The 23,552-nt window shown below is 35.5% G+C and overlaps 1 protein-coding gene and 1 long non-coding RNA gene across 5 annotated transcripts; one reads left to right on the top strand and one right to left on the bottom strand.

The window, feature by feature from the left end:
• LOC110270072 lies at nucleotides 311-11,055 on the bottom strand. The gene is made up of 3 exons (XR_002359086.1): nucleotides 10,802-11,055; nucleotides 3,499-3,549; nucleotides 311-1,434 (listed from the first exon to the last, which is right to left on the bottom strand). It is a non-coding gene; the product is annotated as an uncharacterized LOC110270072 (long non-coding RNA).
• LOC107630111 (G-type lectin S-receptor-like serine/threonine-protein kinase SD1-1) lies at nucleotides 18,866-23,523 on the top strand. Of its 4 annotated transcripts, none has more exons than XR_001618139.2 (7): nucleotides 18,866-20,347; nucleotides 21,579-21,707; nucleotides 21,784-21,941; nucleotides 22,024-22,234; nucleotides 22,336-22,573; nucleotides 22,751-22,818; nucleotides 23,181-23,400. XR_001618139.2 is itself a non-coding variant. In XM_016333153.2 (7 exons), the coding sequence occupies exons 1-7, from the start codon at nucleotides 19,096-19,098 to the stop codon at nucleotides 23,472-23,474; spliced, it is 2,433 nt and encodes an 810-aa protein (XP_016188639.1). In that variant the 5' UTR covers nucleotides 18,871-19,095; the 3' UTR covers nucleotides 23,475-23,523. The 4 variants fall into 4 exon arrangements, 3 of the variants coding, with proteins under 3 accessions (XP_016188639.1, XP_020974209.1, XP_020974210.1); XM_016333153.2 differs by having other exon boundaries at nucleotides 18,871-20,347; nucleotides 22,668-22,818; nucleotides 23,181-23,523; XM_021118550.1 differs by lacking the exons at nucleotides 18,866-20,347; nucleotides 21,579-21,707; nucleotides 21,784-21,941 and having other exon boundaries at nucleotides 22,035-22,107; nucleotides 22,668-22,818; nucleotides 23,181-23,523.

The raw sequence follows: 23,552 nt of genomic DNA, 5'->3' as shown, positions 1-23,552 counted from the left end.
TAATTTAATTTCTCTTTAACCTAATTAATCACTAATTCCTTAGTCAATCACTTAAGAAAATAGTTGAATCATGTTCATTGATTTAGAAGCCACATAATTCACAAGAATTATTCCTAGTTGATTCGATGTCACATATCAAGTCTAGTTTTTAAACTTAAGAATTGTGAGAATAAGTTCTCAAGTTTAATTCAATTAATTAACTTTTTCAAGAAATTAAGAAAATTCAAGTCAGACAAGAATTATTCCCAACACATTCAAATCCTTTGGATGAAAAAGAAAAACTTTTTCTTAAGAAAACATCAATGCATTAATCAAAGGTAGAAAAGCTAGAATATTAGTTCATAGGAATTAACAGAGCTCTTAACCTTAATCAAGGAGATTAGTTGCTCATGATTTTAGAGAAAACCTAAAATTATCAAGTATAAAAAGTGCTGAATAAAAAAAATGTGTGTGTCCTCTCCCTTCTATACTAACCCTAAAACAAATTTTAAATTCAAAACTTAAAACGGAATCAATTTAAGACAAAATCAAATCAAACTAATTAATGTTTCTCCTCCTCCAGTTAAGCCTCAAATCTTTCTCCTCATGATTCTCGATCAATGCTATAATTGAGCTTAAGTTGAGCCTTGAGTGAATCACTTAAGTCTTGAAGAATTGGAGGACTTAATTGAATGAATTAAAGCCCCCGGGAGGTGACCCATAATCCCACGTCACACGTGAATCCCTTCACATTGTACGTGAAGTCAAATCTTGTCCAATTTTCTCTCTGTCTTGATCACGTTAGACGTGGAGAGTCCCACGTTGAACATGGCTTCATCTTGCTTTAATTTTTGCCTCTGTTTTGCTCCCAGGTGTCCCACGGCTGAATTTTTACATGAGACACGAACTGAGTGTCGTACGTATGCATGGCAGATGTGTACGTATGATGCTCCTTATGGCTTTAATCGTGCGTACGCATGCTAGATAGATACACGTGATACCTTTCTATGACTCTAATCGTGCATACGCATGATAGATGCGTGCGTATGACTCCCTTTGATTCTCTCTTTACGTTTCATGTCTGGAGACTCACGTTGCACGCTAATGTTATCATGCGTACGCATGCCAGACGAGTGTGCACGATGGCCCTTTTTGCACTGGTTGTGTGTACGTGCATGAGATGCGTAGGCACAACAACCCTATGTACAATGGCTATGTCTTCACGTCTCACGGTTGCACTTCACACTTCCAATTTTTGCTTTTTGTTTTGCTTAGCTGTTCCATGCCTAGATGCCCATATTGCACGGTTATCTTTCCGCATCAATCAGTGTATAGGGAGCTCTCTGTTTGGTTCATAGGGCTCTTTGAGTTGCTTTCCCTTCTTGTTTTTCTTACTCAAAGTGATTCCTAGCCTCTTTTTCCCTTTGATATTTGTCAATTCTCTTCAAAATTCTCCTGTAATCAATGAATTCAACTAACTTAAAGTAATGCTCATTTAGACATGAAATCATTGCTTATCTAATAAGAATTCTTAGCTATTTGAATGAAATTATAAAGAAAAAACAACTAAAGATGCGAATGCATCAATCAGTGACAATAGTATTCAATCATATAGTTCTAATTATTCTTTACATTCATGTTAACTAGTTTCTTTCTACTCCAAGATTTATCTTCTTCTTCTTAAATCCGTTCTTGCTGCACTTTCTGTTAAGCTCATTAGATTCTAGTGTCTCAACTAGAATCTTTACATGGTATCGAGAGCCTTTTCATTGTTCCCATCATCATGTCTATCTCATTGACTGAATCCTCTTCCAAGAAACCCATTACACCTATTACTGAAAAGCTTGATGAATATAACTTCACAACTTGGGGGTACTTGGCCCTTCTTACAATTCAAAGTGTTGCTCTTGAGAATCATCTTGATCCAACCAAGATTCCCCAGCAATATCAAACCCATGAAGCAACAAAGACTTCCACAGAAACTGAAGAATATAAACAATGGAGGCTTGATGATCTCACTCTTTCAACATGGTTCGTTTCCTCAATCTCCACCACACTCAAACATAAAATCATTCATTGCAAATGGTTTCATGAAGTCTGGACCATTCTTAATAATCACTTCACAGACTCATTAACCACAAGAATCCAAAGCCTCAAGTCACAATTGAAGAGTGTTAAAAAAACTGGATCTGTCACAGAATACTTGGCCAAGATTCATAAATTGGTCAATGCACTATTTGCTATAGGTTACACAATCTCAGAAGATGATCATGTTGCTGCAATTCTTGATGGACTCTTTGAAGAGTATACAGGATACATCACCTCGGTAATGTCAAGGCTTGGATCATTTCGTGTTTCTAAAGTAGAATCTTTCCTCCTAACATATGAAGATATGCTTGAATGGTTCAAATATCCAGAAGGTAATTTTCCAATTGCAAATTTTGTTCAATCTGCACCAACTTATATGTATCAAGGAGGAAGAAACCCTATGCCTCCAAGAGGCCGAGGAGGACGAACTAGAGGCCGTGGAAGCAGATTCCCCTTTTTAAATCAACGCCCACATTGCCAACTATGTGGGAGGCTGGGACATGTAATGCAATCATGCTATTACAGATTTGATCCCACTTTTTAAGCAACATCTTCCTCTTCATAACCTCAATTTCCATATGGAAAATCTCGCTCACCACCACCCTCTTCCTCATTTCATCAACCAAGGGCCTATCTTTCAACACAATCAACTGTAGGAGATGCAATTCGGTACCCAGATTTTGGTGCTAGTTACCACATAATACCAGACTCTCTCAATCTATTGACCTCCACTCCTTCTACCAATGAATCATATCAACTCTATGTAGGTAATGGCCAAGGTAATAGAATTCTTGCTCGAGGTTCTTCTATTCTTGTTAATCATAATTGAAATTTAAGTTTCTTGTTGACAAATTTACTACATGTACCTAATATCACACAAAATTTATTAAGTGTATCCAAATTTGCTGAAGATATTGGTGTGTTGTTTGAATTTTGGCCACATTTTTGTTTTGTTCAAGATCAGGTTACTCGAGATCTTCTTCACCAAGGCAAAGCTGGAAAAGGAATCTATACTTTTGATAATCTTTCAATTCTAAAACATGTTGCTTTAAGTTCTAATGATACTTTACATAATTTTGTTTCTGTTTCTAATATACATTTACAATCTAAGAAAGCTCTTATTGCTAAAAGTCATAGAGATATAACCATGGAACTCTGGCACAAATGTTTAGGCCACTGTTCAGTCCCAATTGTTAAATCAGTTTTGAATAAATGCTTAATTCCAGTAGATATTGATAACCATGATTCAACAGTAAGTGAATTTTGTTCAAATATAGCAAAGATGCATAGATTGACTTTCTTTGAATCAAATTCAATTTACAATTCTCCTTTGGAACTAGTCTTTATTGACATTTGGGGCCCATTATCTATTACATCTAGAAGCGGATTCAAATACTATATTTCATTTGTTGATGCATGTACTCATTTTACCTGTATATTTCTTCTCACCGACAAATCACAAGCTCTTCTTGCTATGCAAAACTACAAGATATTCATGGAAAATCAAATTAGATGTAAACTTAAATCTGTTCAAACTAACAAAGGTATGGAGTTTATGGCTATAGCTTTTACTAATTTTCTTACTAACCATGGCATCATGCATAGAAAGTCATGTCCTTAAACACACCAACAGCAAGATAGTATATAAAAGAAGCATAAACATATTACAGATATAGATTTATCACTTCTTACAACTGCTGCTCTCCTAATGCAGTTTTGGGAAGATGCTTTCACCTCAGCTTTGTATAACATCAATAGATTACCAACTAATGTTCTCTCAACAGATCACCATATGAGGTTGTATTTAGTAAAGTTCCTGATTACAATTCTTTAAAGATACTTGGTTGTGCATGTTACCCCTATTTAAGACCTTAACAAAGCTAAGTTTGATCTTACTGATGCGTGAGCATCTTTTCTATCTTTTCCTAGTGAATTTGCATTCAAATTGTTGAATTTAATCAAGATTTAAATATCTTTTAGCCACTATGGATGCTACTTTGAGTTGTGTGCAATTCGATTTATTTTAGGTAGTATTCTGATGGATTTAACGGAGTTTTATAGAAGAAGAGGCAGAAAGTGGATGATGCTATCAACCCTAGCCTTCCTGCACTCTAACGGACATAACTTGAGCTATAGAGGTCCAATTGACGTGATTCTAGTGGCATTGAAAAGCTAATTTTCAGAGCTTTTCAACGATATATAATAGTATGCCTTTTTTCTTCATTCTATACGGCCAAGGTGGCACCTAACTTGGAATTTCCCAAGTTAGGCGCCATGATTTCAAAGTTAGGCACAGGAGGGAAAGTTCACTTCAGGCACTGCAAAGTTAGGTGCCATTAGGCTCAAGTGAGGCACCAGGAGAGGAGTTCAGCGTGAAGTTAGGCGCTATGCTCATCAAGTTAGGCGCCAGGATGGATTTTTGCACTAAGTTAGGTGCTTGTTTTCCCAAGTTAGGCGCCAGGTACAAGCAATGCGCCTCCAATCCTTGCTGCCTCCTCCAAGTCCAACTTCAACATCCTCAAGTTAGGTGTCATTCCTATGACACCAAGTGGTCTCCCATTCATCCATCAAAGAGCACTCGAAGATTGCTTTTAATTTTGATTAAAAACTTATTTTATTTACAAATAGGAAAAGATATTATTTAGGTTTAGAAAATATATTTTACATTAATTAGGATTAGATATAAAAGGGAAAAGAATTAGCCCTTTGGGCTCACTCTTCTCGAACCTCATTCCGCACTTTACAGTTTTACAGAATCCTTGTTTTCTCTCTGAACCATGAGCAACTAAACCTCCACTGTTAAGGTTAGGAGCTCTGTTTATTCTATGGATAATACTATTACTTTTCTATTTTAATTCATGTATTGATTTCAATTTCAAGAATTGTTTTCGTTCTTCATCTTATGAATCTGGGTGGAACGAAAGTATGACCCTTATTCTAATTGAGTTCTTGTAAAACTTGGAAAAGCAATTTACCTGAACAACAACTTAAAATCAAATTCTCCTAAATCACTAATTATCTGGACTTAACGGGATACTTGACATATAATCTTCTTATATTTGGGTAATTAGGGTTTCTGTGACACATAAACTAGATTTGAACTTAACCCTCTAATTGGAATCAAGTGACCAAGATATTGGCGGTTGATGAAAGTTAGAGGAGACTAAAAAGGTTTAAGAAATTAGGGTTTAGTCACATATAGTTTTCCATGAATTGAATCTTGCATGATTAAAATAGTTGGTAAGAAATAGAAATCGGAAGATAAACATATCTGAAACCTTAACTATTTTACTCATATATTCTTCACACCAGTTTACTGCTTGCTTTATTAATTTTTTGAATTTACTGATTGATGCAATTGAACTCTCAAAACACCATTCTCTGTTTATCTGACTAAGTAAATCACTCAACCATTGTTGCTTAATCCATCAATTCTCGTGGGATCGACCCTCATTCACTTGAGGTACTACTTGGTACGACCCGTGCACTTGCCGGTTAGTTTGTGGGTTATAAATTCCGCAACAAATTTTTGCGCCATTTCCGGAGATTAACAACTATTAGTTGTTTGATTGCTTAGATTAAGCGTTTTTACTTTAGTTTTGCTTGATTTATTTTTATAAATTTTTTAATTTAACCTAGTTTATTTTTTTCTTAATTTTTGAAATTAAGTTTGGTGTTGCCTCAGCTATTTAATTACTTAGATTAGATAATTTTTTTTTCAATTAGTTTTCTTTTATTAATAAATTATATTTTTATTTTCTTTTTCTTTTCCCTTCTGTTTCGTCTCCCTCCCCTGTTTTCCTTTTTTTCTTTTTATTTTATTATTTAGTTTTAATTTTAATTTTTCTTAAAAAAAAAAACTAAAACTTCCATTCTTCTTTTTTATTTTTTTTATTTTTCAATAATTCAATTTTTTTATTTTTATTTTATTTTTGTTTTCTTTTATATTTGATTTTATTCTTTGTTTTTTTATTTTTTATTTTTCTTTATTGTATTCAAAGTGCTTGGGGATTTTTTATTTTTTTAATAATTCAATTTATTCTCTTTATTTTATTTTTCTTTTGTTTTTGTTTTCCTTTATATTTTATTTTATTTTTGTTTTTTATTTTTATTTTTTATTTTATTTCTTTTTAAAATATATGTATATATTTTAAAAAAATGAAAATAAAATTCTTTCTGTTTTTTTCTCTTTATTTTTCTGTTTACCACATGGTGTGTTAATTCTGTTTGGTGTTTTGTGCTAAGAAAAAATAATAGAGAGAGATCACATGGGTTACTACTCACACCCAATGAGTGATTCATATTATTGTGGAGGGAGAAACTATCCAAATTTTGGTTGGAAAAGTCAAGACCAAAGAAACTTCAGTGCTCCATGTTCCATCTATCAAGAACCACCATCTCCATATTCATATCAAGAACCACCACCTCTCTATTCATATCAAGAACCACCATCTCCATATACATACCAAGAACCATCATCCTCTTTTTATTCATATCAAGAGCCACCATATCCTTATTCATATCAAGAACCATCAGCTCTTAAGCTTCTCATGAAAGAATGCATACATGATATGAGGATGAGTGTCAAATTATAGATAAATATATGGAGTTGATTATCAAGCCCCAGGAAGAGGAATAGGCAAATTCCTTCCTAAGAGATACATTGCAAGATCCTATGGAAGAAAGTGAGGAAATCAATCAAAGGAGTTCATACTTCAGTGAATTAGAAAACTCTCCACCCTCACTCATGGAAGAAGAGGAAGATGCAAAAACAAAGGAGAAAGATGCACAAACAAAGGAGGATGATACACAAACAAAAGAGGAAGTCATGCACACTCCATGCTTGCATATTCCAATAATTCTGGAGGAAGCCATACAAGTCCCTTTAATTCTATGCATGCAAGCTCCTGAGAAAAAAAAAATCTGAATCCACTGCCCACATTTGAATTAAAGTCTTCTCCTCCAACACTTGAATATGCTTTCCTTAGTCCTAATGAATTAGAGAGTTGTATGGGAGTTGCTTTTTGGTGGGTATCATTTTTCTCCTCATGTCCACTAAAGTCATTTCTCTTAACTAACTGGAAGAAGAGAAAGAAAAAGCAACAATCAACCGTCAAGCTAGTGACGTTAAAGAAGCGCTTGTTGGGAGGTAACCCAACTACTAGTATCCTTGGTTTTGCAGTTACTTTGGTTTTAACTTTATAGTTATTTTGATTTTAGTATTATAGTTATTTTAGTTCTGGTTTTAAATTACTTTATCTCAATTTTTTAGAATTTTTCTTGTTTTACATGTGTTTTGGTCATGCAGAGTGATTAGAACAGGAACGGGAGCAATTAAAAGGAATTTTTGACACCCTGGAGTTTTTCTTTACTTGGGGACAAGCAAACTTTTAAGTTTGGTATTGCAGAGTGCGCTCTCTGTTTACCTTATCATCAGTGGCAACATGGGGAGATGAATGTTCTTCATGGAGGAGCACAGCCGGAGGAATGAGACGGCCACTAGCATAACTGAGGTGGTTGAGTTCCTTTCATTCTATTTTCCCTTCCGTTCTTATTTTGTTGTCTTCTGTTTTCTATTGCTTTGATTGCTTGCATGATCTTTAGTACTTTCAGTTCTTAAGATTTAGTTTCATTCTATTATTTTCTTTTAGTTAAAAAAAAAACTTTGTCTCATATACCGCTTACTTAGCTTGAATCTAAAAAGAAAAGAAAAGAAGTGATGTATTGCATGAGAAATTGAGTTGCATGAGAAATTGAGTTTATATTGAAGAGTAGTCTTATTTACTTAGATGTGGTAGTATTATCTGTGATTCTGAATGCATGATATGAATATTGCATATTTAAATTTGAATCAAAGGATGTTGATGTATGAGGAACAAGAATTTAGAGAACTATTATGAATTCTCTGAAGTAAACAAAAGCTTAATCCTTGAAGCAAAAGAAACAGCAAAAAAAAAATAATAAAAGCAAGGTCCAAGGCTCTAAGCATCAATGACTAGGGAGGTCAGACATGATTAAAAGCTCAAAGAGTTGTTTCTCTAGTCACATGCTTGTAGTGTAATTGTGTCAAGTAATCCTTGAGACAGAGCACTAAGAGTTGAGATCAAATGCATTTAACAGCGTATGCCAAAGGCTTTGAGCACCACTGTCTGGGAGTGACTGAAAGAAAAAATCAGAACCTAAAGAGCGTCCCCCAATCAAGTGCTTGTGGTGTTTTTGTATCAAGTAAAACTTGAGACAAAGCATTTAAAGTCACGGTTATGCTCAAGGTGCAAAGTACCAAGGAAAAGAGAATGAAAGAAAGGATAAAGGCCAGAGAATTCATAATATTATCCGGATTCTCATTCCAAATGACAGTGACATTCCTCTGATTCAAAGGATAGTGAGATGCTAAAGCTATTCAGGATTGTAGTTTATAACTCCCACTATAAGAAGAGACAGGAGCCTAATTGAACACTCACTTCTCATGCAAATTCACATCCTAAGCCTATATTAGCTTTGGTTGCTTGAGGACAAGCAACAATTCAAGTTTGGTGTTGTGATGCGTGAGCATCTTTTCTATCTTTTCCTAGTGAATTTGCATTCAAATTGTTGAGTTTAATCAAGATTTAAATATCTTTTAGCCACTATGGATGATACTTTGAGTTGTGTGCAATTCTGTTTATTTCAGGTAGCATTCAGATGGATTTGACGGAGTTTTATAGAAGAAGAGGCAGAAAGTGGATGATGTTGTCAACCCTTACCTTCCTGCACCCTAGCGGACATAACATGAGCTACAAAGGTCCAATTGACGTGATTCTAGTAGCATTGAGAAGCTAACTTCCAGAGCTTTTCAACGATATATAATAGTATGCCCTTTTTCTTCATTCTATATGGCCAAGGTGGCACCTTACTTGGAATTTTCCAAGTTAGGCCCATGATTTCAAAGTTAGGCGCAGGAGGGAAAGTTCACTTCGGGCACTGCGAAGTTAGGCGCCATTAGACTCAAGTGAGGCGCCAGGAGAGGAGTTCAGCGTGAAGTTAGGCACCATGCTCATCAAGTTAACGGGATACGTGACATATAATCCTCTTATATTTGGGTAATTAGAGTTTCTGTGGCACATAAACTAGATTTGAACTTAACCCTCTAATTGGAATCAAGTGACCAAGATATTGGCGGTTGATGAAGGTTAGAGGAGACTAAAAAGGTCTAAGGAATTAGGGTTTAGTCACATATAGTTTGCCATGAATTGAATCTTGCATGATTAAAATAGTTGGTAAGAAATAGAAATTCGGAAGATAAACATCTCTGAAACCTTAACTGTTTTATTCATATATTCTTCACACTAGTTTACTGCTTGCTTTATTAATTTTCTAAATTTACTGTTTAATGCAATTGAGACCCAAACACTCTTTTCTGTTTGTCTAACTAAGTAAATCATACAATCATTGTTGATTGATCAATCAATCCTCGTGGGATCGACCCTCACTTACCTGAGGTATTACTTGGTACGACCCGATGCACTTGCTGGTTAGTTTGTGGTATTCAAATTCCGCACCAATTACAAATCACAAAAAAGCTTGTTTCTTGGCTATGATAGCAGCCATAATGGTTATAAATGTATGACTAAAGAAGGAAAAATTCACCTATGTAGACATATCATTTTTTATGAGACTTATTTCCCTATCATACTATGTTTGCTACTATTAACACTGCTCACTCTAGTCTGCCAAATTCATAACCTGCAACCTTTATTTTTAGAACTCCAACAAACAATAACACTCAACCCTAAGTTCCTCCCACACCTACTTCTATAAGCCTAACTACACCAGCAATAATTCATGACCTTTCACATGAGAATAATACTTTATCCTCATATTTTACAACACCACAAATCATGACCCTCCTACCCAAACCAGCACTCCCATTACTATTTCAGGTATAGAAATATGCATACCTTTAACCTCAACTCCTAATACAAACATTAATACCAATTCATCTCATACAAATACACACCAAATGGTTAAAAGATCAAAAGCCAAAACTCAAAATCCCACTGCCTTAGTTGAAATTACTCAGACTAGTATTGACTTATACAACAATCCACCTAAACTAATGACATAAGCTCAAGGGTGTCTACATCGGCAAAAAGTCATGGAAGCTGAATTTCAAGCCTTGCTAAAGTGAAAGATATGGTAATTAATATATTATCCCACCAATAAACATGTGATAGGCTACAAGTGGGTTTATGTTATAAAAAGATATTCGACTGGCTTAATTAAGAGGTATAAAGCCATATTAGTGGCCAAAGGATTTCGACTGGCTTAATATTAGTGACCTTCGTTGACGGCAGTCTCAACCTCGGGAAGAACTCTTCTCTGGAAATTCCAACCTCCACCAGTTCAACTCTACCAAATTCTTCACCAAAATAGTCCTCGAACCAATTTTGCACCAATATAAGCCAACCCAAGCTTCCACCAATCAACAAGGCACTAACCCGCAACAATCGGCTCAATAATCAAGCTATTCACCACAAAAATTACAATTTCTCAACCTAGGGTTCATAGAATTAGAAACCTCTAAAGGAAAAATGCTTTCTTACCTTAACCCACTCGAATATAGGATAGAACCCACTTGAAATTTATGCTAGAGTATCCCTAAAGAACTAAAATCACAAGATTTTAACACTATGTATCCAAAAATACAAAATAGAAAAGAACTCAAAAACTGGATAGAGATTTCAGATTTATTCACCACAATATTTACATAGAATTGAAGAGGATGAGGAGAGCGATGTGTGGCCACAAACGACTCGTCAATCGGAGTTCCGTATCAAAAGTAATGGGCGAATGAAGATGGTGATGAATAGTGTTAGGATTCCTCTACCCCTTCTCTTCTCATATCCGCCCCTCACTCTCATAAATGGAGAATTGGTGCTGAAATGCTAGGTTTTGAGGCTTTTAAGCCTTGGACATGGGTCTAACATAGGCTCAGTTTAATCGTTTTAACCCGTTGGCCCAACTTTGGATCAAAATCTTTAAAATTGGTGCTTTAATTCGTATTCTAAATATTTTCACGTTTTCCAAATTATAAATTTTAATTTCTTAATCTTCTTTGCTCATATTTAATTTATTAATCAATTATTCATCATTTTTCTGGATTTTACACAATCTAGGAGTAGGAGACCAGAACGGTTACAATTTTAACAAAATATACCCTTTCTGTCTGTGGTTGCAAAGACAATTTTACTATGAGAGCGAGTCAACCTTAGGCACGTTTTTTCAAACTTAAGATGAGGGAGGGCATCTTCAAGACTAGGCAAAGGGATTCTGATGAGGAAGAGAAGCTCTAATTGGCTCATAGTCATCAGTAAGTGCCATGAGAAACTGTATGACATATGTTCGGTTGTGATAATCCTCATATGCCTTAGTATTTGTTGTATCTTTAAGAATAGATTCACAAGAGATCAATTGATCTCAAATAATTTTCATCTAAGCGAAAAAATAAAAAATCACTTGTCCACGGGATTGCTTAAGGCTATGAAGCTCCTTTAACAGTTGGTATTGATAGGAGAGGTTAGAAATAGTGTAACATTTTGCCAAAAGATTCCATAACTTTTTAGGAGTTTCAAAATGCTTGAATTGTAGATGAATGCATGGAGTAGAAGTGTTGTGAAACCAAGTGATAATCTGGTAATTTTTAATATTCCAATCTTCTAAATTCTACGCAAAATATTTATCAGCATCCTTCTTGGATTTGGAAGTCCCATCTTTTGATTTTTGAGTCACAGTCAATTTAACAGGACAAACAACATCACTAGTCACATAACACCATAATTTGCACCCTTTAAGAAATTCTCCCATAGTTTTAATCCAATGAGTATAGTTGCAAACATTAAGGATAACATGAATAAGCTGAAAAATATCCAATTTTTTCATAATAACAGATACAAAGATGAAAGAGGAAAGAAACTACAAGATCAAAGCAAAAATTGAGAAAACATAGGGCAAAATCGAAAAGAGCTCACAAAAAATCTTAGGGTGGGTCCGACTATCTGCCTCGTTAGCAAAGGAAGGACACGTGGTGACACCTAAGTAGAGCAAGAAAACACGTCAATGTTGACTCAGCGGGGTTTGATACACTGGTCAACGAATAGGTCAGGTTATGTAAGACACAGGTGGACATGGGTCGGTATGAGGCACAAATCGTAAGGATGTTCACGGGTACGGGTAATTTGATTATTCATCCAAAATCGATCCAAACCGATTATATTAATTTTAGACCCAATGGATAATCGAGTACAACCAGGTCGGACCCGATCAAATCCGACCTTAATTGGTTCGGGTATTGGTTCTGGGATTGTGAAACTCAAACCAATCCGATTACCCAATTAATTTAATATTAATTAAAAATAAAATCTAATTATATATACGCAAATTTATCTCTTAATCCTAAAGTCTTTCAAATTATGATAGTTATTTAAATTTGAATTTTGAATTTATTTATAGTATTTAGATGATTTTTTATTTTTTTCTAATTTTTATTTCAAATTTTTTTGAATTTCATTTTCAATCGGTACCCAATTATCCGAACCGATCCAATCTGGGTTTAATCGGTTTAGATTGGTTGGATCCACTCACTAAAAATCATAAATCTAAACCAATTAAAATTTAATCGGTTTGGTTATCATTTTTCTTCAAATCTAAACCAACCCAACCCGTGATACTCTTAGCGGATCATTGACACGTATGACGATTCTGGACCGTTGATCGTAGTTGTTGATCCAACGATGTTGGATGTGTCTGAAGGGGGATCAATGGAAGCGGACAATAACCTTGTAGCGGCGCTTCTAGAGATTTTTGGTGTCAGAGTTGTGTTCTTTGGACTCAAAATGACGAGATAAATATGATGATATGGTCGGTGACGAAATACAACATCGAAAAACAAAAAGAAAACACTACCCACAAAAAAAATAAAGGAATATAAACTAAAATATAATATTCTATTAATAAATATATAAATATACTAATTAATCTTAATTATATTATAATACAAAGAATAAAAATTAAACTTCCAATTAGCTGTAATTCACGAGTCGATAAAAGGTGGTACCTTTCAAGTGATTTTGCAATCATATTAGTGATCGTCCAAGAGATATAAGGATTAAGAAAAATAATAGCATATCTTTAAGTTGAATCTTTTGAGTGTATTCATTACGGATTTGAGAAAAATTTACACCAGATTATTGTTGATTTTAGCGTGATATACGGTCTAATCTGAGTATTATGTAACCCAATTATATCTCCAAAAAGATGTGTTGGGATTGATAAGTTACGTTAGGTCAAGCTAGAGATACTAAACCATAAAAATTATAATTTTAATTTATCATATTCAAACATTCATCAGTTATTTTATGTTTTCCAAAGTGAAGTTCACGTAGGTAGCACTCTTTATAAATGACTTTTCCAACTGGCACGGAAGTTGCGGTTGATAACCGATTGACAACACACACACACACGCAAGTAGGATTTCTCTTTGTAATAATTAAAATAAATATATATTTTATTTACTAAAATATATAATTTTTAGTATTTTCATTAAAATGCACGTTATTTTTTATCTTGTTTACAGTATAAATAAAATAAAAATACACATAACTCGTTTTCACTATAAACGAGATAAGATATAGAATAGGATACGTGTATATTTTGTTTACACTGTACTTTTATTTCATTTACACTAGAAACGAGATACAAGATTATTTATGACGTTTATAGTGTAAATGAGATATGTTATGACAAATTTTCAGCAGCTATAAAAAGATGTGCAACCCTTTGTATTCTTCACAAATATTTCACTTCTTCTTCTATACCCTTTTTCTTCCGAAAAATAAGCCAAAATGTCTAGTAGTAGTGGTTATCTAGTTGTAATTGTGTATCCCAATTGCCATATGAGAAATAGTAATACTGGAGTAATATTTGAGTGTGATAATCCCATTTTGTTGCGTATCTGGCGCGTAGGTTCTTTTCCGGAGTTGAAGAGTCTGATATTGAATAGCGTCGGTGGTAGCGGGAGAAAAGAGATCAGAAAGGTGGGGTATAGGTTGCTAGTACCGATAGAAAACAGAGTTTTTCGATTTTGTCTGTTTTTCCTCCATGGCGACGAGCATGTGCGCTTGATGTTTGACATCCATGGATGAATCATAGCGGAGCAAGTGATGGAGCTTTTTGTGGAGGTTGGTTATTTCGGTGGCGGTGGATCTGGCCAGTCGGACTTTGTGCAGGATGACCCACCTCTCGCACCGAAATCGCTACTCATTGCTAATCCAGTGGAAGACATGGACGTTGATGGTGAGGACTCTGACAAGGAGTATGTTGCAGATAGCAACGAGAGTGGTTCTTCTGAAGATGATGATGAGGAGGAGTTTGTACCAGAGACTTCGGTCGAGGCATCATGTCGGTATCTTCTGCCTGTCTTGCACCCAATTCTGGCCTTGTCATCTGTACTCAGTCACTATCATACATTGGATCTAGACGCAATGCAAGAGAAAAATCCATTTTCCAACATGGGTGAAGATTTTTACAACTTGGACGGTGGTGTGGAGTTGCGGGTTGGGCACATATTCAAAAACAGAGATGTAGTAATGCAGGGTGTGAAGAATTACAGTATTCACAGAAGTGCTAAGTATCGAGTCATGGAGTCGGATAGATTAAAGTATCATGGGCATTGGCAGAAATCTTAAGCAGGATGTCCTTGGCATCTCCATGTTGTTCTCCGACAGAATCTCGGATTAGTAAGTTCAAGTTTAATTATGTTCTATATTCTCATTTATCATTGTTATGCTTGTTGTACATCTCAACCACAGTTGTTTTATTTCTTTAGGGAGGTGCATAGGGTTGGAGGAGCGTACACATGTTTAGCACCCACCATGTCTCAGGACCACTGACAGTTGGACAGCAGTCTCATCTACCGTGCCATCCTCCCGTTCATACAATCTTCACCATCCGTTAGCATCTCTGTCCTACAAAGTACAGTTAGGCAAAGCTATCACTTCAAATCCTCATATAGAAAGGTCTGGATGGCAAAGCAAAAGGTTATTGCCCAGATATACGATGATTGGAAGGAGTCATACAATAAGGTACTGAGGTTGCTGCAAGCACTATAGAGTTGCTGTCCCGAAACGATATGTGAGATCAGGGCTGTAACCTACTATGATGGGCACCTTATGGTGCGTGATTGCAGCATGTTTGATAAGGTAGTTTGGGCCTTCCCTGCTTGTATGGAGACTTTCAAGCATTGAAAGTCGTTCATCTCCATCAATGGCACGCATCTGTATGGCAAATATGGTGGTGTTTTGCTTATTTCAGTGGCACAAGACGATAACAGCAATATCCTTCCTATAGCCTTTGCAATTATTGAGTCTGAGACCACGAAGTCCTGGTCTTTCTTCCTTACCAATCTGAGGCGACATCTGACTCCACAGCAAGGCCTGTTGATTATTTCTGACAGATCCTAGGCGATCAAGGCTGCACTGAGAGCTGACGATAGTGGGTGGCAGCCTCCTAGAGTGTTCCTGCGAGGCCAAACCCTGTCCCTCTGGGGCGCTGCAGCTCCTCCTCACTCTCTAACACCCCTCTCTCTCTCTCTTGGTAAGCCTCCGGGTGTCTGCCCGAACCTCCCTAGCCTGCCGACGATGGTCAGGGACGTCTTGGAGAAAATGTAGAATGTCCCTCTACTGGCTAGCAGTAGGCTGCACGTCTTTCGGTAAGTCCAACAGCTTGGGGTCATCAAGCACATTCTTCCGAAATAAGTGTCTAACACGGCAAGCCTTCCGATACCAATCCCAGTACTCCTGCGTTGGTCGATAGTTTATGCACGGCTGGATGGGTATCCGGTGTCCCTCCTCAAACCGACCCCTCCACTGATCGTACCACTCACAAAGCTTGGTAGGCCACCAGACGTTCTCTCCCCGTCCTGTGGTAGTCAGGAACCTGTCAACATTAAGCGAGTCCCCTGCTCGCCATTAAACTGGTGCTTATTTCGGTCAACATGGTAAAACTCAACTATGTTGAAGCAGACGAGGGGAGCAACAGACATCCATATCCCCACTCCACCTTGCCCTCCAGCCATAGCAGGTAGATGTCCTGCAGTGCAAGGTCATCGTAGGGAGTCCACAGGAACTACAATGGACGTTGTGAAATGATCATTAGTGATAAGGGCTAAGAAAGTTTGAATAATTTATGCAACTTTGACCAAATAAAAGGGTAACTCGCTTATCTCATCCCACAGTAATTGATCCAATGCCCAATGCCATCACAGGACTCTCTATTCGTGCTAGTCCCTGCTCTTCTGTGTCATATCTGTCAACCTATAGACATTTGCAAGAATAACCACTATTCAATTAATTGCACATCATATTGAATTACGTAAATAAAGAATAATAAAACCGTAGTGAACAATTACCTCGTAGCCATGGAGTACATGTAAACCTGTCACTCAAGTGGACACTATTGAGAAAATCTGTGGTATATCCAAGATACTAGCAGAGGAGTGCACCTTGCGATGTCTATGATGGAGCAGTGTGCTGCAGAGCATAGGAAATGGTACGCCCATACTAGCACTGCAGATCCCCAAAACAGAGAACGGCACCTCTGAAAGTCATCTAGTAGTGGGAGCCACCGGAGATGGACTTGATTATTTGACCTATCAATCATCAGATAACCTTCAATCATCAATAGTATATAGCACCTCGCGTACTGTCGGAGAGTGGCTGGATCATCTGTATCAAATATCTGTCGGAGTCGCTCCCAAAGCCATGCCAGCTTGAGGGAGAAAGACTACTTCCTATGTGCACCCTACCACTGGATTGCAGGAGGCTTGGCACCGAGTAGCCGCTCCACCAACTTCCAAGTCTCGGTCCCATACCACGTGTGAAAATCACAGAAGCACTCACCCACTGGCTCTCTATTTGTGCGTAGCCCGAGATGGTATGCGACGTCTTGGAGGGTGATGGTGCACTCACCCCACGAAAAGCGAAAAGTGTGGGTCATAGGACGCCAGTGCTCCACAAATACTGTGATCAGAAAGTTATCAAATATGAAATTTCTGAGTGGTACGGCGTCGCCGAAGCCAGCCTCCATCAGGTAGGGGACAATGGCGTCCAGTGATGGAAGTGTGTGACTCACTCTTTTAGGAAGAAGTAGACGAGGACTCTGGAGAACAATAAAAAAATCCGAATAAAAAATGTGTAAATCTATCAAGCTATAAAAATTTTACAATAAAAAATTAATTTGAATTATAAGTTAAACTATTTTAACAAATAACGATAAACATTTAAAAAAATAAACATCTTGTTACTTAATTAAGTTAACTAAAAAATATTTAATTAAATAATTAATAACTAAGTTAATAAACATATACTTAATAATTTAGTTTAAAAAAAACAAATCTAAATAAATATTTAACTGACAAATCTATTTTAAAGTATGCCTAAAATTATATACTATCATTTAAACCATTGCTAACAATATATTCATTCGTCCAACATATATTGCATACTACTTCTATAAAATTAAAGTACCCTAAGTATGGTTACATATGTATGTTTTAACATAAATATAAAACAAAAAACAACACAAACCTCAAAGTCGATTGCTCCTGTGATGTGCCATGTCAGTCGGTTGATATCCGCATCTTGTGCATCGGTGCGCGCCATAATCTCATGTAAACTTAATATAACTACATCGTTTCGTCCCTTATTTTGTTTACAGTGTAAACGAGATAAGAAATAAGGTTCATTTTAGTAAAAATGCTATAAATTACATATTTTAGTAAATAAAATATTTATTTTATTTATTTAAAAAAAATCCAAAGCTAAATAAAAATGTACAGTTTCAACTTTCAAGGGCTTTCAGAAATTAAAATATTCCTTTCAAAAGTCTCAGCTGCTTATGCCTAATGGGCAGCGCTCATCAATAAAGACTTTTCTAACATCCATTTTGCCCACGGAGTTGACTGAACACCAAATTTAATAATTTATGTTTAACTACTCCTTTAATTCTTTGTTTTTTATATTTGTCAATTTAGTTTAAATTTTTCTCTAATAATTTTTTAATTTAATTTTCATGAAATAATAATGTCAAATTTTTTTACATACATATCTAATTACATATTGTACCAAATAAAAATAATTTTTTTTCTTTTATAATCACTGCTTAAATAGTTATACAAAACAAGAATATGATTATTAAAAATTATATGATTGGATGTCCGTTATAATTTACAATGTTAGTAATTAAAATTAAATTTTTTTTTGTAAATTTCTTATTGAAGTACTCATTATACTATGAATTATTTGTAAACACGTTAAAATTATTTTATTGTTATATCTTCATTAATTAAATTTTTTGACAATATGTATTCAATTACGTATTGTACCAAATAAAAATATATTTTTTCTTTTATAATCACTGCTTAGATAGTTATACGAAACAAGAATATGATTATAAAAAAATTATATGATTGGATGTCGTTATAGTTTACAATGTTAGTAATTAAAATTAAAATTTTTTATGTAAAATTTCTTATTGAAGTACTCATTATACTATGAATTATTTGTAAACACGTTAAAATTATTTTATTGTTATATCTTCATTAATTAAATTTTTTGACAATATTACTTTTTAAATTATTCTTAAATTTAAATTTTTTAAATAGCTATATTTTCAATAAAAATATCGCATAAAGAATAACGGAAGAATCACCACTTAATACATTTCTTTTCCCTTTCAGGAGCTGACACTTCTCTGTTTAAACTTTAAACCAAGAGAAGTAAGATGTGATACCATACCGTATACATTAATGTCTTGACCTTGAGAGTTACATAACTTTTGGTCTTTTCGATATACATTACAATATTCCAAACATAATTTTAAAGCGACTCTCTTTATGACCAAATTCTACATGATCTTATACCCGTACATGAAATTTAGAGCTGAACTTTTCAATAACCTTAGTCCTTATGAATAATAACCGATGCAAATCAAAGAATGGCAAGCTATAACGTATTTTTTCTATGCTCCCTCTTATTCTCCTTCTCCGCCATGGTCATTAGTCTAACAACCATCACTCCAAATACATCAATTTATTACAACGAGACACTGATTTCCGCAGCTAGAATTTTCGAAGCTGGATTCCACAGCTTTGGAAATTCACAGAACCTATACTTCTGTATATGGTACATGAATATTTCACCTAGAACAATTGTTTGGGTAGCAAACAGAGACACCCCCGTGAATACCTCTGAAGCAACGTTCAAAGTCAGCAATGGAGGAAATCCAGTTCTAATTGATGGATCAGGGACCGTAATTTGGTCTTCCAATGCAACAGAAACCGCAGCGGATCCTGTTCTGTTGCTGTTAGACACAGGGAACATGGTTGTGAGGAAAGGAAATAGTAGCAGCGGGAATATTTTGTGGCAGAGTTTTGATTACCCCGGCGACACGCTACTCCCGGGGATGGTGCTTCGCGTTAATCGAGTCACCGGAGTATACAATTCTTTGAGGTCTTGGAAGAATTCAGGTGATCCTGGAAGTGGTGAATTTTTGTACCACTTAGATGGTCATGGTTTTCCACAACTGGTTATTGGAAAAGGTTCATCAACATGGTTGTATAGGATAGGTTCTTGGACCGGGTTATTCTTCAGTGGAGTTCCTTGGGAAACACTCTACAGGTACTTCAATTTTTCCTTTGTACTAAATGATCAAGAAGTTCACTTCGGATATGAGCCAAGAAACGCTTCAATTGTTTCTAGATACATGATAACACCTCTGGGAACCGTGCAACGGTTTCTATGGTCTTCTGAGACCAAAACTTGGCAGCTTTTTCTTGCTGGTCCACAGGATCAGTGTGATAATTATGGTTTGTGTGGCGAAAATTCAGAGTGCAATGTTAATAACTCTCCACAATGTGATTGCCTTGACGGTTTTGTGTTAAAGTCTGCTGGGAATTTGAACGGTGGGTGTGTTAGGAAGGTGGATCTGGATTGTGATGAGAGAGATGGGTTTGTGCCGTACAAAGGAGTGAAGTTGCCGGATACTTCTTCGTCGTGGTTCGATAAGAGCATGAACTTGCAGGAATGTGAGGAGAAGTGCTTGAAAAACTGCAGCTGCACAGCGTATGCAAGTTTAGATGTTAGAAATGGCGGAAGTGGATGCATCATTTGGTTTAATGGCCTCGTCGACATGAGGTCAGAATCTGAAGGGCAAGATATTTTCATTAGAGTGGCTGCTTCAGAATTAGGTATATACATCCTATTATATTTTTTTTCCTTGCATCTATATTTTTTTTCTTTCCTAGTAGCATAGTACTTAATGACCATTTTATCACAATAACATGAACTAAATTCCCATAATAGTCCCTCAAATTCACGACTTTCACTAATTTAGTCTTTTAAATTCTAATTACACTGTAGTAGTTTTTGAGATTGAGTTCTGAGCACCATAGCGTGGCAAATGAGTGCCAAATTATTTTTATTTTTGTTGAGTTAGTACCCAAAAGGAGTCTAAGAACCACTGTAGTATCCGAAGCTCAATCTCAATCTCAAGAACCACTATAGTGCGATTGAAATCTGAAGAATCAAATTGGTAAAAGCTGTAAATCCGAGGATTTCTATAAGAATTTAGTCCACTAAGTCACTAACGTAACATCTAAATAAGTTTCTTCCATTAACAATTCATGGTTGAATTCACATAAAGGTGGCACTGTCTCACGGCAAACAGGGTCAAGGGCCAAAGTGTCTATCTTTTTCTCTCAAGAGCCGCACCGTCGTTCGAATAAATGGATAAGAATCAGCTTGATTGTTTAACTGTAATTCTATAAATCATTATTATATATGCATACCAAACAGGTTTTAACTCTCAAACTGGTCATCTAATAAACTATGATGATGTATGAATTGGTCTCGACATTTATGCTGGGTTGGTTGTGTTCTTAATTTTCCTTCACAGCAAACTAAATTTAATTTTAGATGGACCCAGGAGTCAGGCGGATTTAGATGACAATTTGACTAATATTTATTGTTTCCCGCATGAAATACCCAACTAGATTGACCAAGTCTTGTTCTGCCATCAGAAGATGCATGCGCATAATGATTGAAACTTCTAGACCGTCATAAGAATAATGCATGTTTAAGATTGTAAGCATAATTCAGTTTAATCCTTAACTTCTTAAATTGTTTAAGTTAATCCCTGGAAGTTACACTTCATGATTTAATTTAATCTCCCCTAAAAGATTGAAGAGAGACTAAATGTAGTCTAGGGGACTAAATTGAGTTACAAAATATAATATAATCTTAGCACTAAATTAAGCATGCTAAAAAGTTAGGGACTGAACTAAGTCATAATTACAATTTCAAGGATTAACAATATGATCAATATTGCAAGTAGAAAATAGAAACATAAAAAAAAAATGATAAGAACATATCCCTGTGTTCTACTGAAACTTGCTAGTAACAGTTCTATTAACATGTAAGGAAATTCAAGGAGTAAAGCAAACAAGAAAAAGCTAGCAGGGATTTTGGTAGGAAGTGGAATAATCATATTGGGGATCCTAATTGCTGGATATGTCATCTATGTAAGGAGAAAGAAACATGAGAAGCCAGGTAAGTTTTGAAATAATTTTAGTTTTACCTCTTTTATAGATGACACTGTCCTTGGTAAGTCTTGTACCATTTTCAGGTGAGGACACAGGGATTAACCAGGTGAATCAGGTTCAGAAATATGAGAAGGAAGATATTGAATTACCCACATTTGATTTTTCAACCATAGCTAATGCAACTGATCACTTCTCTCCCAGTAACATACTAGGGGAAGGTGGATATGGACCTGTTTATAAGGTGACAAGATTTTAGCATCTTTGTAATGATAAATCCATATGCAGAGTCCAAAATTCTAACATCATAAGATAACGATCAACAGGGTGTGCTAGCAAATGGGCGAGAGGTAGCCGTGAAGCGGCTCTCATTGAAATCTGGACAGGGACCCCAGGAATTCAAAAATGAGGTTACACTGATTGCCAATCTTCAGCATAGAAATCTTGTGAAACTTCTTGGTTGTTGCATTGACAATGATGAGAGAATCCTAATCTATGAATACATGCCAAACAGAAGTTTGGACCATTTCATTTTTGGTTTGACCTTCTACCCTCTCTGCATTTGTAATTAGTTGTTAAACCTTACGATGAATATAAAGGTTTCATGATAAACTATTAAATGGAAAATTTAATGTCAGATCAAACTGGAAGCAAAGTTTTGCATTGGAATATGCGTTTGCATATTATAAGTGGAATTGCTAGAGGGCTTCTTTATCTTCATCAAGATTCAAGACTAAGAATTATTCACAGAGATCTAAAGACCAGTAACATTCTCCTTGACAGTAACATGAATCCAAAAATATCAGATTTTGGATTAGCGAGGGTTTTTGGAGGTGATCGTGTAGAGGCCAACACAATAAGAGTAGTAGGAACTCAGTAAGAATGCTAAAATTGGAGTCAATTACTATATTATAAATTCACAATACTTAATTTCTCATTATCTTTATTTTGTTTTCCTTTTATGTTACAGTGGTTATATGCCTCCTGAGTATGCTGTTTATGGATCTTATTCAGTTAAGTCTGATGTCTTTAGCTTCGGTGTTATTGTGCTAGAGATGCTTAGTGGGAGAAAGAACAGAGAATTTTTTGAAGAGCAACATCATCATAACCTTCTTGGACATGTAAGCCTAAAGTGAACATTTTGTCACAACTTTCTACTTTCTCTGATGCATTATATACGTCATTTTAGTTATTAGCATACTACTTAAAAGAATTTAAAATTAAGAATTGATTGATATTGCTTGTAAGATTACCGTTTTTTAATAACTCATTTATAGTTATATTATGTTTAACATTGTGCAGATGGTAAAATGAAAAATATTTAAGAAATATTATATTGGAATGCAAGAACGATAGTATGTTGACCTGTACAGAGTGTCACACTATTAGTTGATTCAAGCACAAGTTGGTTATTATGAATATTAGTCAACTTCTTTAAGTGAGTATTAGCATCATATTTCTCTTATACTCGAATGTATTTCAGGCATGGAGATTGTGGAGTGAGGGTAGGCCATTGGAACTTATGGATAGCTTTATGAGAGATTCAGTTATTATATCAGAAGTGATAAGGTGCATTCACATAGGGCTATTGTGTGTGCAAGAGAGGCCAGATGATAGGCCGGACATGTCTTCTGTTGTTCTAATGTTGAATGGTGAGAGAGCATTGCCTAATCCAAGGCAACCAGGGTTTTATCCACATGAAGTGGGTTCTTCAACAAGCAAACATGAACTCTCTTCCACTAATGAAATTTCCATTTCATTGATAGAGGCAAGATAGAAGATATCTGAAAAATTGAGTATTGAAATAGAAAAATATTGAGTGCCAATATTTTTTATTAATGTCAGCCAATATTTT

The sequence above is a fragment of the Arachis ipaensis genome, chromosome B03 (genome assembly GCF_000816755.2).
Source record: "Arachis ipaensis cultivar K30076 chromosome B03, Araip1.1, whole genome shotgun sequence".
Taxonomy (NCBI): Eukaryota; Viridiplantae; Streptophyta; class Magnoliopsida; order Fabales; family Fabaceae; genus Arachis; species Arachis ipaensis.
This window is presented reverse-complemented; position numbering and strand designations above follow the sequence as displayed.